Here is a 19,197-nt window from a genome sequence, read left to right on the forward strand (position 1 = left end):
CATTGGCTTCCTGTCCGGCAAAGACTCCAGTTTTAAATTACCATCCTCAGGTTCAAATATCACTATAACCGCCTCCAGCCCTAATCATTTCGGGAACTCTACTTTTCTGCAAATGTGGCCTCTTGTGCATCATTCACTTCCTCCCTCCACAATTGGCGGCCGTGAATTTCTCCGTCTTGGTCCCAAGATCAGGAATTCCCTCCCTAAACCTTCCGCCTCTCCTGGTTTAAGACCAGCTCTTGATCTTACCCAAATGGCCAGGCTTTTAGTCGCCTGTTCTAATACCTTCATCTCTCTTCCTGTGAAGCACCTTACGACGGTTGTCTTTCGTTTAAGGCGCTATATAAATGCAAGTTCTCGTTTTTTTCCAGTTCTGCCCGTGTCCTCTCGCTTTTCGCTCATCCCCTGAGTTAAATAACTGGTGTAGAGACACCGAGGAACAAGTGACCAATTTACCACTTTTCTCAGCAGATTAGCTATTCCCTTTGATGGTTCTGTAAAATTGAACCATTTGTTCACCTGAACACAGGACCCCTACGCCGATGCTGTCATTGAGAGATGGATTCAATGTGAATGAGCTGCAGTTCCGGAGCTGAGGCTCGTTTCCTTCACACTGGACATCATTCACCCACACGGGCCCTTCACACTCTCCGTACTTTGAAGAGTTATAAGCGGCTATCGCAGAGCCGCAGCCCAGCTGTCTGCAGACCACGTTGGCATCATTTAGGTCCCAGAGGTTGTCCCGCACTCTCCCCCAGCTGCCGTTGTAGTAAATCTCCACTCGGCCGTAACAGCGGCTTCCCCCATTAGTCAGTCTCGGCGGCCAACCTTCATCTACAAACAGAAACACATTGCGAGCAACGGTTAAACTGAGCCAAAATATTCCATAATTTACTAACTCTCACCCGGACAGTTATTGTTAATTTTAATGATTATATTTCTGTAATAATTACCCACAAGGTTTGTAGGCAGATCCTCTCCGCCAATTCCTTTTCTCAGTGAATTGATTTTAGAGAGATGCCGAGCAGCTTCCGGAGGCTAATCTGGGGAAAGGGGCTAAAAACTAACTGGGGGCGGGCGGCCCAGGCCAGCTATTGATACGAGCTGTGATCAAAGGCAGGAGCACGGGCACAAAATAGCTTCTGGCTGCTCACAGTTCAGCTAATGTGGAGAGAAACAAACAGAAGTGTAATTGATAGAGCGCTTCCCAGGACGGCCCAAAGCTCTTCACAGCCACTGAAGTACTTCTGATTTGTTGTCACTGCGACAGCGGCGGGACAGGCCGGAGGGGCTGAAGGGCCTCCTCCTGTCCACATGTTGCGATGTTTTAAGTGTGAAACGCGAGAGCTGATTTGCGCTCAGTCAGTCCCCACAAACAGCAATGAGATAACGAACCAGATAATCTGTTATAAGGTGGGGCTGGTTGATGGATAAATGTGTTCCAGGACACCGGGATAACTGTGATGTGCGTAAAGTTCGTGAATAATCAGAGAGACAGAGCAGTTTATGGATATTAAAACTCATCTCGCACTATTTATCTGGCAAGAAATTAACAGAATGTTCTGTGAAAATGCAGCTGATCTATGCGGAGAATTCTATGTTGATTCATATTTGAACCGCTAACATTGATAACGGTCCCAACACTGCTGCAGTGTTTCCGTGCTATAGCAGTGGTCCCGGGGGCTTTTTGCCGTTTCAATAGCTGTTGGTGGCGAACGCTGGGTGTTGCTCTGTATTTACAAAGATTTACACCGTAACACGAGATATGTATTTATTAAACGTGCACTGGATTGAAAGCCTTTGATTCATTGCTAATATACTTCAGTCCAATCGACCGACACACACACCTCAGACTCGCTTAGTGTCAGAGGAAGAAGGTGATCTTGATCAGTAAAACGAGTGAATCAGTGACTTACAGAAATAGTGCCACTGGTGTGAGACTCTGCTCGACAGGAGAACAGTTGGTGTATTTCAGTTCAATACACTGAGTGGACTCACCCGAGCAGATGACACTGGTGTCATTTCCATGTGAGCAGCGAAACTGATCCCAGGATGAAACCGGACAATCCCACAATCGGGACTCGTTCCCCCGGCACCTGTAGTTCTCCTTCCACACTGGGCCGGTTCCCTCCCCAAAGTGAGCTGCTCCCGGGGTTGCGGTGACTGCCCCGCACTGAAGGTGCTCACAGACCACGCTGGCATCTTCGAAACCGAAATAAACATCACACAGAGTCCCCCACTGGTCTCCGTGTAGCACTTCCACCCGGCCGGAGCACCTGTTCTCCCCACCGACCAATCGTGGTCCATGGTTCCCTGTTTTGGAAACAAATACAGATTCAAATAGAATGTAAATCACCTTTAGTATATATAAGGGGCAAAATAGAAAATGGGGGAAGCTTATCCACCACTATCGCACTTCCGTAATTTATCAAATAGTTATTTCTTTGTCGCAATCAAAGTTACTGCAAGACCCCAAGAAGTTGTGTGATAACTCAAAGTTGACAGCTCTTCCTGAAAAACTAATGGAATGTTGGCCGTTATCTCAACGGGCTTGGAATATAAAAGTGAGGAAGTGATGTTTCAGTTGTACCGAGTCTTGGTCAGACACAAACTGGGGCACTGCTCTCAGTTTTGGGCACCGCATTTCAGAAAAGATATATTGGCCTTGGAGGTGTTGCAGCGCAGATTCAGCAGAATGACAACAGTGCTTAAAGTGATGGAGGGACTGGATGTTTAAGGTGGTGGATGGGCAGGCAATCAAGTGGACGGCTTTCATCTGGATAGTGTCGGAATTCTTGAGTATTGTTGCAGCTGCACCCAACTAGAGAGGATTCTATCAACTCCTGACCTGAGCCTTGCCGGTGGTGGAGAGGCTTTGGGGAGTCAGAAGGTGGGCCACTCGCTGCAGAATACCCAGCATCTGACCTGCCGTATTAGACACGGCATTTATGTGGCTGATCATGTAGGGTTTCTAGTGAAAGGCCACACAGAGGATATTGATGGTGGGGGATCGGCGATGGTAAAGCCAATTAATATCAAGAGGAGGTGGTCAGAGTTTGTCATGTTGGAGATGGTCATTGCCTGACCCTTGTGTGGCAGGAATGTTACTCGTGAACTATCAGCCCAAGTCTGGATGATGTCCACGTCTTGGTGCAAGTGGCCATGGCTTGCTTCATTATCTAAGGAATTGCGAATGGAGCTGAACACTCTGCAATCATCAGCAAACAGCACCACTTCTGACGTTATGTTGGAGGGAAGGCAACTTATGAAGCAGCTGACGATAGTTGGGACAAAGACTGAAATTGGGAAGAAACTTTTCACATAAAGAGTAGTGGAAATCTGGAATTTCTCCACCTGCTCCCTAAAGGAAAGCCTTTGCATGCTGTGTTCAATCGAAATGTTCAACACTGTGATAGATTCTTGTTTGTTAAGGGTAGCAAGGAATATGGCTCAAAGGAAGATAAATAGAGTTGAGATACATATCAGTCATGATCTAATAGAATGACCGAACAGGCTAGAGGTAGGGAATCACCTATTTATGATCATATGGATTTGTTTCCCATCATATCAGCTGTGGGGAGTAAAGAGAATTGATTCCATAATATAACTGCCCAATCTTCTCCCTCTGGCCTGATTGTACTGACCAGTGCGGGAGTACAGCCGCCCCCTGATACCCTGCTGTTCAGTAAGTGTGACTCTGGACAGGGTGGGTCGAAATGCTATTGCCATGTGGTACAATTAATGGGGCCTGGTGTTCACATCAAAGTATCTAATTAGGTCAATGCGCGTTTATGAAGTCAATGTCCGACTTTTGGGGACAATGGTCAATTATCTAGGTCAGTGAACAGTTAATGAGATAAGTGATCAGTGTCTTGTCACTACGATTGATGCTAATTAAAGTGACTGCACCACTGAGAAGTTCAGTGCGGGTCCCCTAAGTCAGTGTACCGGTAAAGTTGACGGTGCACGGCTGGTGACATCATTGCGCTGTTAATCAAGTGAATGTCGGGCTAATGACCGCAGTGCAGGCACCATCACACAGGAGCATCAGCAATGGAAATGGTGCCCGGGGTTTAGGACAGTGCCGGTTTAATGACGTCAGCGGATGGGTAAGGAGCGCAGTGAAGGGACCAGAAAGTCCGTGTTTGGGCAACGAGGCCAATCGACCGCCCGTAACATCAGTGCACGACAAATCAAGTCAGAATCATGGGATGGTTAACAAAAAGGAACCAAACCAATGACGTCAATGCACAGTTCATCAAGTCAGCTTATTTTTAGCAAAGTTTCTGAGTTGTTACTTTCGTGAAACTGTGGTTAATAAAGTCTGTAATTTGTTAATGAGTCAACGTACATTGAACGATGTTCTCGGTCAATGATGTCAGCGTGTGATTAATGATGATAACCCGTAGTGAATGAGGCGGTGTCCTATTAATGAACCTACCGTGATGGTCTATGAGGTGTGCACAAGTTAATGAGACAGTGCGCGACTAGCGAGTTGTTAGACACCGATTGTGACATCAACTGTCTAAGAGAAAAATACGTTCAGTGCAGGCGGTAAATAAACTAGCAACAAATCTGCTTACTTCAGAAGAAATCTTTAAGTTTAGAAACTTTCTATTGACAAATTATTGCGGATATTTTGACGTGTTCGGCCAGACCTATAACAATAATAGGAAACTGTAAGGACTAGTTTATATGTGATATTGTTAGAGAGAGAAACACAGGAATGTCACCTTCCTCAGTTTTCCCAATATTAAGGAGGAAGTTGTCTGTTGTTCAGTAAGTCTGTACTCACCGGAACAGATCACACTGGCATCGTTCCTGTGGGTGCACTGGTGGTGATTTACTGGAGAAAGAGGGCAGCCAACCAGACTTGTCTCGCTGCCTGTACATTCAAAGACATCACTCCGTAGAAGTCCTGTGCCCTCTCCAAAATAAGCCCCTCTTGGCACGGACACCGCGACTCCACACTGAAGCTGAGCACAGGCCACATTGGCGTCATTCAAATCCCAGCGAAGGTCGCACACTGTTCCCCAGGTTTCACCGTACTGGACCTCCAGTCTGCCCGAGCATGGGGAGTCTCCGGATACTAGTCTAGGAAATCTGTGATCTGAATAATCATAATAATCACAATACTCACGATATTCACAATAAAATATTTACAAATGAATACACATCTGATTAATGACAGATCTGACACTATTGGTTCTCAGATTGGTTCCATTCTGGTCCAATACCGATGATGCTTTTTTTCCTCTAACGCTAGTCGTTATAATGTGACTGTCTGGCTTTTTATAATATCGCTTTATTTGTTGGTACCTTACCCAGTGGCCGTCACTCTGATGTTACAAACACGCACTGTATCAGCAGAGAGAACGCAGCAAAGTATCGATAGAGAGAGAAGAGTAAATCGAAGTCAAGCAATCTCTGTCCTCCCTGCACCCACTTCGGGTTCGCTCCGCTGCCGGCCGCATCCATGTTCTCCTCCAGAAAGCAGAGGCCGAGATGGGCCGGCAGAGGGCGCCCTCGCTTTCACCCTGTAACTGAAGGACACCGAGGGGAGAATTTCCCGACCACCCCGCCTCCCTCCAGGAACACCCTGCCTTTACACAACACACGATGCATCCGTTTGATGATGACGGTTGGAGCCGGTACAGCTCATTAACCCAGAATGACCCTAAAGACGGCTTTTCGCATCTGCCTTTTCCATGATTCGATTTTCCTCAATCAATCTACACCAGATTCCAGACCAGTCCTCCATCGCTCTCTGTGAGAAGAGTATCCGGACACCAGTCCTAAGTCTGTCTTTCTCTCCCTTCAGTATTTCACACCTTGTTGTATTGACATGTTGAAATTAAAGTTTTTTTTTCTCAGATTCACCATTTCGCCCCATTTACTGCCTCCAGTAGCTCACTTCCTGCTACAAGGCCCATTATTCAGCACAGCGGTTTGTAGAGATCTGACTCCAGTTTTGGCTCTACACCACTTCCAGGGTTTAATTGTCCCTGTGTACCTGGTTACCGGAACAATACACGGTGCACAAGGCGAGGCCTGGACAGAGCACTGTCTAGTTCAACTCTGAGCTCTTGTGCCTCGTGACCGGATGTATACACACAGCACAAGGCGTGACTGGATGGAGCTCTGTTCGGTGAAATCCAGACACCCTGATTTGCCCTGCACTCTTTTGCTTACATAGTTGAGCATTCGGTTTGTTTGCTGATTGCTGTTGTTCGCTGATTGGACATCAGAGGATCAAGGCCAAGAACTACGCTCGATCAAAAACAGATAGAGCCGTGAATTTCTAAATGGTGAAAAGGTAGAAACATTGAAGGCCCAAAGAAATTGAGGGGTACATGTACACAGATCAATAAACTGCAGTGGTCAGTTACAAAAACATAATATAACATGCTAATGGAATGTTAGCCTTTATATCTAGAGGGCTAAAATTTAAACGGGAGGAGGTTTTCCTACAGCTATACAGCGCCCTGGTTAGACCACATCTGGAGAGCTGGGTACAGTTCTGGGCACCGCACCACAGAACGAAGATATGGGCCTTGGAAGGAGTGCAGCGCAAATTCACCAGAACACTGCCAGTGCTCCAAGCGTTAAATTATGAGGAGGGATGACATGAACGAGGCTTGTACTAACTGAAGTTTAGAAGGTTAAGGGGAAATTTAAATGGTGTTTATAGAATTTTGAAAGGAACTGGTAGGACTGATAGAGAGAAACCTCTTCCACTGGCGGGGAGTCTGGGACCAGGGGACAGAACCTTTAAATCAGAGCCAGGCCATTCAATAGAGTTCAGGAACAATTCTTCACATTAAGGTTGGTAGAAGTGTGGAACTCCTTCCCACAAAAAGCAGTAGATGCAAGCTCAATTAATAACATTAAATCGCCATATAGGGGCCGATCTCTAACATCAGATTCAAAGTTTTACAGTGAAATTCCCATAACCACTTATTCATTTAATCAAACACTTCAGCAAATCTCCTCAGAAGACGATGACTATAGTGACCATGATTGATGAGAAACACGGGCCAGAGTGCAGATTTCCAGCCATGTTCTCTCTCTTCCCCACTCGCTCTCCCCTCGGTTCCTGTTTAACTGAGACAGAGAGTGTCGATGTGAAGGGAGCCGCAGTGATCCCGATCCTCCCTCATCGACCTCCTCCACTAACAGCGAGTAACCGTTCAGCACATACCCCGAATTACCCGGATTAATTTCGGGGAACGCAAATCAATAGTCACCACAACTCTCAGTAAACAGGATCTCTTAACTCCGACCAACACTTATACGACCGGATCCAGGACGTTCCCTTTGATAACCGGGACCCAGACCGCTCCCTTTGATAACCGGACCCAGCCCGCTCCCTTTCATAACCGGACCCAGACCACTCCCTTTCATAACCGGACCCAGACCGCTCCCATTCCTAACCGGACCCAGACCGCTCCCTTTCATAACTGGACCCAGACCACTCCCTTTGATAACCAGACCCAGACCGCTCCCTTTCATAACCGGACCCAGAGCGCTCCCTTTCATAACCGGACCCAGGCCACTCCCTTTGATAACCGGACCCAGAACGCTCCCTTTGAGAACCTGGACCCAGACCGCTCCATTTGATAACCGGACCCAGACCACTCCCTGTGATAACCGGGACCCAGACCGCTCCCTTTGATAACCGGACCCAGACCACTCCCTTTCATAACCGGACCCAGACCACTCCCTTTCATAACCGGACCCAGACCGCTCCCTTTCATAACCGGGACCCAGACCGCTCCCTTTGATAACCGGGTCCCAGACAGATTGTGATAATCCTGGGAAATCCGCATTTTTATTTTCTCTTACTGAAATGAACTAAATCAATGATTATATTATGCATTCTAGTTTAAAGATTTCATTGTGTATTGCTTCATTTATAACCATACTTGTAAACCCTGATTATAACCATACTTGGAAACCCTGATGTAATATGCCATGGGTAGACCTGATTAGATTTTAAAATGGAATAAACCGAGGCGCTGGGCCTCCCTTGATTAACTTTTTAAAAGTGCCTCTCAGCAAACAGAATAATAAGAACAGACAGCGTATCTGTGGGAACAGAACTAGCAAGGTCCTGTGTGGCTGCCACTTTGTGGAATGTTCTGATATCTGCAGTGAATTAAAAACATAGTCAAACAGCAAGGACACCACATCTCAGCCTATGGAGACATGTTCCGTTTGTGTTGCCAGAACTACCCCAGATAGGAGTCTTGATGGTCAAAAACAGATGATGTCAGGGTGTTACGGGATGAGGGCCTGACGGGGGCAGGCGGGATCATTAGGTTCGGGGTATCCCTGTAATTTTACACGGGCTTTCAGGTGTAAGTCAATGATTGGGTTAACTGCTCACCAGAGGCTTTGCTGGGATGAAGTATAAGAAGGGAGTTTCTCAAACACATAGATTGTAGAGACAGTCAGCAAAGAGCTTGGGAACATCCTCCAGACCAGCCGAGGAGGGATTCGGGTTGTTGGAGGACCCACACGCGTCACACCAGGCGGCCGGGCGAGCCTCGAGGCCAGGGCCGATTGGAGTTGAACCCCGGATATCGCGTCTTCTACCCAGGGCATAACGGGAAATATAAATCTTGATTGCACCTTGTTTCACTACCGCTCAGATGCTGTAATGTATCAAATCTCACTTAAACTGAACAAAATATAATAACTGTCACCAATACGGGTCAAGTCGAATCTTTTGGAACTTGAGAGTGAAAGGGTTAATTGGCAACGACCCAGAACCTCTACACGCTCCCTTTGATAACCGGGTCACAGACCGTTCCCTTTGATAAGCGGGACCCAGACCACTCCATTTGATAATGGCTACCATCTCTGTACAGGGATTGTTCCCCCAATAACAGCAGCTGCCCCCGAATATTCCATCTTGCTTTCGTAATGATGAAATGTCATCGACCTGAAACGTTAACTCTATCTTTCCACAGATGCTCCCTGGCCAGCGGAGTGCTTCCAGCATTATCGGATTTTAGTTCAGATTTCCAGCAGCTGGAGTATTTTGCTTTTGTTTTAGAGTGAAATTCCGGGAATTTGATGTATGAGTTCGGGTAGTAGCAGAATGGATAGTAAACAACACAATAAGTCATTTTTCTTGGAAAGTAAGTGCCTAAATTGGGTAGAGTAGCAATGGGATCTAGAGGCACAGATACACAAATCGTTAAAAGTAGTGACGCAAGTTAATAAAGCCATAGAAAAAGCAAACAAGCTAGAAAAAAGACGGCTGAGGGGCTGAATTAGTCGTGGTACTTAAGAATATGACAGCATTTGATAGGGTAGAATAGAGAAGGTTTCCACTTGCGGGGTGAGCAAAACTCGGAGCCATAAATATAAGCGGGTCACAAATGAACCACTCTCTGGGTAAATTTGTTGCTCCTGAACTCCCTATTCGAGTCATTTCTCTGAGATTATATCCTATTATTCGTCTCATTCAAAACTCGAAATAAATGGGAATTTACAGGCAGCTGTGGGATCTTACTGCGTATTTCCTCCCGTGCTGCCCACACTAACCGCGGACCCATTGCCCAGGCTCCCCGAGGCTGAGAAACCTCCCTCCCCAGTCTCAGATTCACAGTCTGTGGAAAATATCAGATCGCACAACAAGCGATGAGCGCAGGCGCAGAGCCGGGCTCACGGCGCATGCCCGGTAGCGGCTGTTGGGTTGAGAATGGAGAGTTGGATTGAGATTGTGACATTTCCAGCGGGTCAGCTCATTCACTGCGGCTTTGGGGCAAATCTCAATGGAAACTTGTTCTGTCTGCATTGTAAATGTGCCGAGTGTCAGGTATTTACTGCTCCCGGTGGGGGTGTTTATTGTATAAAATAACAGTAATATTATAATAACACAAACATTAATCCTAATATTAATAATATAACATTAATAATAACCAGGGAATACTGGAATTATAATCACTCGCTTTCTGGGGACGGACACCCGCTGATTATTTTACTTCCGCTTTATTCCGGAAACAATCAGAGGCAGCGGGAGATGAGAGACAGAAGAAAGATGTTTACCTGCGCAGATGACGCCGGCATCCCTGGAGTGTGGCAGTGAATCGTGACCCCATTGATCTGATCGACACTCCCGCAGAGCGGCCTCGGTCCCGCCGCACCGAACACTAAACGTCACAATGGGTCCGGACCCTTCCCCAAAGTGAGCCCCGCCCGGTGCTGACAGCGCGGCCCCGCAGCCCAGCTCCCGGCACACAACAGCGGCGTCCGGCAGGTCCCAGAGATAATCCCACACAGTCCCCCACTGTCCCATGTAGTGAATCTCCAGTCTCCCAGCGCACCGACTGCCCCCATTCACCAGCCTCAGCTTCACCGTCTCTGTAAAATATCAGAAATAACATCAAGCGGTTAGAGTGCATTAAACCCGCAGTCTCCCAGCGCACGGACCGCCCCCATTCACCAGGACAGAGGGACCATGTGAGGAATCAGTGGGAACATCAGACTGTGCCCAGACCCCGAATAAAACCCGGAGTAAATATTAAACATGGCAAAAGGGAGAGGGAAATATTAATAAACGGTGTGAACGAGCAGGGAACCGGGAGTCAGCGGGAAGTTCCCAGCACCAGAGCGGCTCCCACGGGGCCGGGTGGCGATTGGCTCAGAATATATTCCAGCCTCCAGAGGTCGGGAAATGGGCGTGGCTGCAATGGTCAGCTGTCCATCATGGGCAGTACCGATTGGCCGAACGTAGTGAGAGCACAGCCCCAGTCAGGATTGGAAGAAATTCCCCCCAATCCCCGGAGACAACAGAGGAAGAGGCGGGGCTGGATGGTCATGTGATCCTAATGTCAGCACTGATTGGTGAGGTGGAAAGTGAGAGCTGCTGTGGGACCGGCAGCAGTGTCAGTGGAGCCGGCCCTTCATACTCTGCCCTTCAGGGACCCCGTTTATTGTCGCTCTGCATGAAGGCAGCAGCCGCCTCTCGGCTGGAATTAAAGATCTTTAGTAACCAGTCCGCGGGAAACACTCTTCCTGTCCGAGGGACACACGAGGAGCGGGTTAATCGGTGATCAAAAAGGCCCTGAGATTGTCACCCAGCCTTAATATTCAATGGGACGGATCAGAGCAGAGAGATTCCAGATAACGTGAAAATAAAAGGCGATTACCTGACGGGTGAGCTTGACTGTTCCCGGGTCTGCCTGAAATGAGACATTGAGAATTAGAGTTCGCTAGGGCAAGAAATGGATAAAACTGTCAGAAAGAAAAGTCACAAATACAAAGAACTGTGCGGTAAAATTTCCCATCAATTTGCGAAAGAACTGATACCGGGGCCTGTGATTTCATCTGTTCTTCATTCCTTATAAAACCGCAAATACAATCTATGCAGCAACCTGACATTTGTAAAGTGCCTACAGTTTATCGAGAATGATTTTCACACAAACACACACTGACCCCTGGGTGCACTCTCTCCTTGTGATGACGGTGCTCGGGCCCCATTTATTACCAGTGTGTAGGTGCCCAGAGATGGCGGTGGTGATGGACCTGCTTCTCCCGAATGCTTCTCCTCAACGTTGTGCGGCCTTGGGCCAGGGATTCCCAGGTGTCGGTGGGGTTGTTGCACTTTTTCAAGGAGACTTTGCGCGTGTCCTTGAAGTGTTTCCTCTGCCCACCTGGGGCTCTCTTGCCGTGTTGGAGCTCCGAGTAGAGCGCTTGCTTTGGGAGTCTCGTATTGGGCATGCGGATGTCCTGGCTCTTCGATCGGATCTGATAGAGCGTGGACAAAGTTTCGATGCTGGACATGATGGCCTGAGCGAGAATACTGACGTTGGTGCCTTTATCCTGCCAATGGATTTGCAGGATGTTGCGGAGGCAGCATTCGTGGTAATTCTCCAGTGCTTTTAGGTGCCTTCTGTACATGCTCCATGCCTCTGAAGCATACAGGAGGGCGGGTATCACTACTGCTCTTTTGACTGTGAGATTGGTGCTGGGTTTGAGCTCCTGGTCTTCAAACACTCACTTCCTCAGGCGACCGAAGGCTGCACTGGCGGTGTTGGACTTTGTCATCGATGTCTGCCCTTGTTGAAAGTAGGCTCCCGAGGTACGGAAAGTGGCCCGTGTTGTCCAAGGTGTCGCCATGGATTTTGATAATCGGGGAGCAGTATTGTGTGGCGGGTGCAGGTTGATAGAGGACCTTTGCCTTACGGATGTTTAGGGTAAGGCCCATGCTCACGTACGCTTCAGTGAAGGTGTTGACGATGGTTTGGAGTTCGACCTCAGAGTGTGCGCAGAAGCAAGCATTGTCTGCATAATGTAATTTGATGAGAGAGGATGGGACGACCTTGGACCTGGATTTGAGGTGATGGAGGTTGCACAGTTCCTGTTTGTTCTGTAGATTAGCTCCACTCCAGCGAGGAGCTTACTGAGGATGAGATGGAGCATTGCAGCAAGGAAGATTGAGAAGAGCGTTGGTGCGATAACACAGCCTTGCTTGACCACGGTCCATACGTGAATTGGGTTTGTGGTGGATCCATTGGTCTGGAACATGGATGGCATGTCGTCGTGAAGCAGCCGGAGGATGGTGACAACTTTTGAGGGCAGCCGAATTTGAGGGCTCCCTCACAGTGATATTAGATAGCGAGGTAAAGGATTCCCATGCAAAGTTCATGATGGAACGTAAATATGATTGAAATTATGTTACAGATAATCTTATTGTGTGATGCATTTCATCTCTTTTATTTTAAATCAATGTTTTCCACGTGGAAATTTCAAAGTTTCAATAAAGTTGTAACTGGAAGTTTCTGCTACTCATTTTATTTCTAAATTCGCCAAACAAAACAAAATGAGCCGTTTGTCAGGCGGGTTCCCACCTCCTATCTCCGTGCTGGGTGTTCCTCATTAAGTTCCTGCTGAGCGAATTCTCTTGTAAACTGTCCTCGCCGATTGGTCCATCATTTTACCCGTTAATGATGTTCGGTTAATGGTCCTCTCATTCTCTGCTTAAGCTTTGCTGCTTTTTGAAATGCAGCCAGTTTGTTGACCTGCTCCCAACCCCCCTGATGATATTGTGTCCCACAGATCTCCAGGTCTCTTTCTATTCTCCCGGTTATATATTACAGACAACGTGACACCGATTCCTGTCCTCAGCTGCGTTTGTCAAGAATACTTGAATGAGAGCAGTTTCCAAACAGAATCTCTCTGGTCCATTTTTGGCCCGGGTTCTGTAATGTTGACAGAGCGTTACAAACTTCCACTCCAGGAGAGCCTCTGCAGTCCTTCCCAACACTCTGCTGTCCTGCAAATTCATCTTTTATTGTTAACCATTGACAGACTAGTGGGAAAATTCTTTCAGTATTTACTCAAAAACGTTAAAAACTCAACGCTTCTGTTAGAATTGGTCATTTTGAGATTACAAAATAGAGTCACTAGAGAGTGTTTATAAGAAAAGTGTTCTCATGTCAGACTATCAGGTCTGTCAAGAATCAAAATAATTATTTTATATTAAATGATTTCAAGTCCGACTTGAACAGCTTTCACAATTAAATGAGTCCTGTTATGTTTAAGAAGCAAATGAATAGAAAATCTTTAATTGTAGGTTAAAACCTCCAGTAAAACACCAGAGGGAGCTCACACCAAACAATCCAGACTCTGAGCGTTAACAGCGCAAAGAGTAATTTCAAACAAAATATCTCCATAGCCCTTAACTAGTGCTTGGATAAAAGTTACAATGGTTAGAAAATCAGCAAACACGCATCGAATATTGACAAGAACAGGACAAAGTGCTCTGATCGCTATCTGCCGAAGTTAAATATACAAACAAAATCAGGATTTTTTACACAAAACTACCAGAGCATGGGACATGTGGAAGGAGATTGAGAAACATGTCCCGCTATCTCATTAAATGCTACTTGACACTATCTAAAACTATGGAGTAATTGGTAGGATATTAAGAAACAAGTCCCTATACCTCATTAAACACTACATGACAATGTATATAAAGTATGGGACATGTGGCAAGAGATTGAGAAACATGTCCCGTTATCTCATTAAACACTACATGATTCTGTAGAAAAAGTATGGACCATGTGGAAAGAGACTGAGTAACATTAATTGTTACATGACACTGTTCGTACAAATGTATGAAATAGAAAGCTTAATTTAACATAAAAAGCTCATAGTTTTGACGATCCTCACAAATTAAACAAAAATAGCATACAGCAAAACCTGGTGTGATTTAGGATCTTTCAATAGCATCATTTATGATGAGTGTACTTGATAAGAACTCCATTAATAATGATTACTAATTGAGGCAATATTGGTTCCACCTCTAGTTAATATTTAACTTTTACAATATTTATAGTCCTTGTCAAATGCTCCAACGCTGAACACATTTTTAAAAAAAGGTCAATTCTCTGCATCACATGGTGTCAGACAGCGCTTCACTGAGAAATATCTGGGACCGAAATCTCTATGTGGGTTCATTCGGCAGTAGGTGCAGCTTTGACTGGTGTTCCACACTCAGTGAGTTCACTTACACCCCAGACTCCGATACACTCTATTCCAACAGTGACCGCGCTCTACTTCCAACAGGCTCTGTTTGAAACACCGACTGGAATATCATCTCCAGTCTGCTCTGTCTGTACGAGAGCCGCAGGGAACAAAATAAAAATAACTGGTGCAGAGTTTGTGCTCGATTTCGGTTTAAAATCTAAATTTGACACAAAGATCCTCTGAAAATTAAAGTAAGTTTTGATCAGGTGCAATATATAATACACATATTTACTGTCACTGAGAGAATTGAACAATTGTTTCCAATTTGAAGTTGATGGAATTTTAAAATCAAACAAACAACCCAAAATATGTATTAAATTAAAATTCTACAAATTAACAAAAACATTTCAATATTCACTTCACTTCACTTCATTTCATACGATCCCAATGAATGACATATTTGAATCAAATATGCCCATTATCTGTAAATTGATTTTCATCAACACGCGATTTGTGAAAATGATTCAGGGAGTGGGATACATTTCATGATTTTTCTCCGTTCTCTGATTTACAGCAAATGTTCTTTAAGCTATCTATAAAGCAGGATTTTAGTTTCCAATCAATTTTATAACATCAAATAAATCACGGTAACATAGTTCGTTAAACGTACAATGCATCTGATAACAGTGCGATAATGTTACCCTGTCAGTAAACCAGGCTTTGTTAATGATCGAGATTAATAAATATAACCAAACACACACTAAAAACTGAGAGAAACTGAATGAAGTCATCGACCGACAAACTCAGCAAAGGTTATCGAGCAGTTGGAAGGAGATTGAGAAACCAGTCCGGATATCTTATTAAACACTACCTGATATTGTATAAAAACATGGGCATGTGGAAGGAGACTGAGGTACGTTAATTATTACGTGACACTGTTAATACAAATGTATGAAATAGAATGATTAATTTCAGATAAAATGTTCATAATTTTGAAGGTCATCAGTGACTAAACAACAATAAGCACACTCCCGGACAGTGTGGAAATTTCAGGAACATATTTGTTTGGAGAGTAAACTTAACAATGATTGTACTGATAATGAATGCAAATTGAACAATATTGGTTCCACGTCTAAATAGTATTTATCTTAACAATATTTAAATTCCTTCTCCAACCCTCTAATGCTGAATAATCTATTTAAATTAGTTCAGTTCACTGTACCACACGGGGTTAGACAGCACTTCTGCTGAGAAATATCTGAGACAGAAATGTGTGTGCGTGTTCAGTCGGCAGTAGGTGCAGCTTTGACTGGTGTTCTACACTCAGTGAGTTCACTTACGCCCCAGACTCTGATACACTCTATTCTAACAGTGAATGCGCTCTACTTCCAACAGGCTCGGTTTAAATAATCGGATTAGAATTTCAACTCCAGTCTGCTCTGTCTGTGCAGGAGCTGCAGGGGACAAAATAAAACAAACTGGTGCGGTAGTGCCTTAGATTTCGGTTTTAAAATTAAATTTCGCTCAAGGCTCACCTGGGAATTTAAAATAATTGCTATTCGGATGTAAAATATTCTTATATCTGAATAGAATGACATCGACAGAAATGGGTAAAGTTTCCCTACTTGTAGTTGATGCAATTTAAAATGAAACAACCAACCCAAAATATGTTTTAAAAGAGAATTCTTCAAAATGCATCAAGCATTTCAATATTCACTTCATGCGATCCCAATGAATGACAAATTTGAAGAAAAGATGCCCGTTTTCTTCAAATTGAATGTGATCAGCAGGCGACTTGAGAAAATGATTCAGGGAGTGATACACATTTCATGCTTTTTCTCCGTCCTATGATTTGCAGAAAACGTTCTTTGAATACTAAAGTCCTGTTTTGTAGATAATTTAATCAGTTTTTAAAAATAAAATAAATTTAACCACAGATCAAGTGTCTGATAGCAGTACGATAATATTTCCCTGTCAGTAACCAGCATTTGTTATTGATAGAGGTTAATAAATATAACCAAACACACACTGGACACAGAGAGAAACTGAATGGAGTCACCGACCAAAAACCTCAGCAAAAAATATCGAGCAAGTGGAAGGAGACTGAGGAACAAGTCCCGAAATATGAATAAACCCTACATGACACTTTATAAAAAGTATGGAGAATGTGGAAGGAGATTTAGAAACAATCCCAATAGCTCATTAAATTCTACATGACTCTGTATGAAAAGAATGGGGCATGTGGACACAGACTGAGAAAGCTTAATTATTACATGACTCTGTACATGTAATTGTTAGATCTGGAAAAATAATTTAATATTAAAAGTTCAAAACTTCGAAGGTAATCACTAACTAAGCAACAACACACACAGAAAATTCTCCAAAGATTTAGGAAATTATATTAACATCAATAGTTGGAGAGTGTATTTAATTGTAATTGTACTAATGATTAATGTTAATTTTGACAATATTGGTTCCACCACTAGTTAATATTTTATTAGAAAATATTTATAAACTCATCCAACATTCTAATACTGAAAAACTTTTTAAAATATTTCAGTTCACTCTATCACACGGGCGTCAGACAGCACTTCTAGTGAGAAATATCTGTCACAGAAATGTGTGTGTGAGTTCAGTCGGCAGTAGGTGCAGCTTTCAATGATGTTCTGCACTCAGAGATTTCACTTACAGCGCAGACTCCGATACAGTCTTCTCTAACAGTGACCGCTCTACTTCTAACAGGCTCAGTTTAAATAATCCGAATATATTTTCCACTCTAGTCCGCTCTGTCTGTACAAAAGGTACAGGTGGAAGGCGAATGCGAAATCAGTCCGATATCTCATTAAACTCTACAGGACACTATTAAAATTCAAGGACACAACCTTAAATTTCCACATCACCTCAATGTCTTCAGTAGTAAAGACCAATAATTATATTAACGTGGTAATAAAAAGCGTATACATAGATAAACTAAACAACAACACTCACAGTAAACTCCCCAGAGATTCAAGAAGTTTCAGTGACATATTCTTTTGGGATAGAGTAGTAAAAAATACTAAGAATTAATGCTAATTGAAACAATATTGGTTGCACCGCTAGGTAATATTTTATTATACAATATTATATACCTTGTACAACACCCTAACGCTGGACAAACTCTGCAAAACACGGGGGTCAGACAGCATTTCTACTGAGAAATATCAGTCACAGATATGTGTGCGTGTTCACTTACACCCCAGACACCGATACACTCTATTCTAACAGTGACTGCGCTCTACTTCCAACAGGCTCGGTTTAAATAATTCGATTAGAATTTCAACTCCAGTCTGCTCTGTCTGTACAAAAGCCGCAGGGGACAAAACAAAACAAAACTGCCGCGGTATTTGTGGCCGATTTATGTTTTCAATCTAAGTTTTACACAAATCTCGAGTGGGAATTTAAAATAGGTGTTAATCAGATGAACAATATTCTAAACCCGCTCATTGTCACCGACAGAAATGGAGAATTGATTCCCTATTTGAAGTTGATGGAACTTAAAATCAAACAAACTGCCCAAAATATGTATTAAATGAAAATTCTACAAATTAAATAAACCATTTCAATATTCACCTCATACGATCCCAATCAATTGCAAACTTGAATAAAATATACCCGTTTTCTGTAAATGGACCCAAAGCCCGATACACTCCATTCTATCAGTGAACGCGCTCTACTTCGAACAGGTTCAGTTTAAATCGTCCGATTAGATTTTGAACTCCAGTCTGCTCTGTCTGTACAGGAGCAGCATGTGAAGGCGATTGAGAAACCAGCCCCGATATCCCATTAAGCTCCAGATGACATTATTACAATTCAAGAAAATAACATTTGCTTTCCACATCACTTCAATATGTTCAGTAGTAAAGAGCAATAATTGTATTAATGAGGCACAGATTGTAATATTAATAATCAGCGATGACTCACAGTTGAGAAGCTGCAGTAAAAAGATGGTCAGGAAAGACCGCAGCATCGTCCCCGGAGCCAGTTGCAGCGACGGGACATGAACATTAACCGAATGTTGTTCCCGGTTACCGAGCGGGCCCTTCAGCACCTTCTGACACCCCGACTGAACTGGAACTTAATTCGTGGATTACTGTTTGTACAGAAACCAATGTTTCTTTCAAAATAACCAATAGATTTTGAAATGTGTTAACCGTGAATTGCAGCCTGGTAAAATACACCAATGAGAAGGAACCTGTCCATTAATAAATGCAAAGAGCCCAGGTTCCATCCACTGCCGTTGATCTGCGTGAGTCTGATAAACAAAATGAATCACCGACCCCGCATCCGGATCACAGAATCATACAGAACAGAAGGAGACCATTCGGCCCGTTCTGCTTGTGCCGGCTCTTAGAAAGAGTTGTTTAATTTAGTTCCACATCCCCAGCTGTTTGCCTATAACCCTATACTCCTTTCTTAAGTCTGGTGCGCAGAATTGTATCCAATACTCCAGCTGAGGCATAACCAGAGATTTGTAAAGTTTTAGCATTATTGACTAGTTTTTTATATTCAATACCCATATTTACACAGCCAAGTATCCCATACGCTTTCTTAACCACCCTCTCAACTTCCCCAGTCATCTACAAATATTTGTCAGTTCCCTCTGTTCTTGCGCCCCTCAAAATAGTGCCATTACGATTATACTGTCTCTCCATATTATTCCACTCAAAGTGCAGC

General features: G+C 44.1%; 1 protein-coding gene across 1 annotated transcript in view; it reads right to left on the bottom strand.

Annotated features, from left to right (window-relative positions):
- The window catches only part of LOC147083907 (scavenger receptor cysteine-rich domain-containing protein DMBT1-like), a 41,751-nt gene extending 23,261 nt beyond the window's left edge, over positions 1–18,490 (bottom strand). Inside the window, exons 1-6 of the mRNA XM_085980055.1 lie at positions 18,445–18,490; positions 11,163–11,195; positions 10,060–10,374; positions 4,796–5,110; positions 1,999–2,313; positions 520–834 (exon numbers count right to left, since the gene is read on the bottom strand). Coding sequence (XP_085836181.1) covers positions 520–834; positions 1,999–2,313; positions 4,796–5,110; positions 10,060–10,374; positions 11,163–11,195; positions 18,445–18,490 — 1,339 coding nt within the window. The remainder of the gene's footprint in view (positions 1–519; positions 835–1,998; positions 2,314–4,795; positions 5,111–10,059; positions 10,375–11,162; positions 11,196–18,444) is intronic.
- Between the last annotated feature and the right edge of the window lie 707 nt (positions 18,491–19,197).

Source organism: Somniosus microcephalus, unplaced genomic scaffold (genome assembly GCF_052327205.1).
Source record: "Somniosus microcephalus isolate GS21.2 unplaced genomic scaffold, FLI_Smic_1.0 scaffold19, whole genome shotgun sequence".
Taxonomy (NCBI): Eukaryota; Metazoa; Chordata; class Chondrichthyes; order Squaliformes; family Somniosidae; genus Somniosus; species Somniosus microcephalus.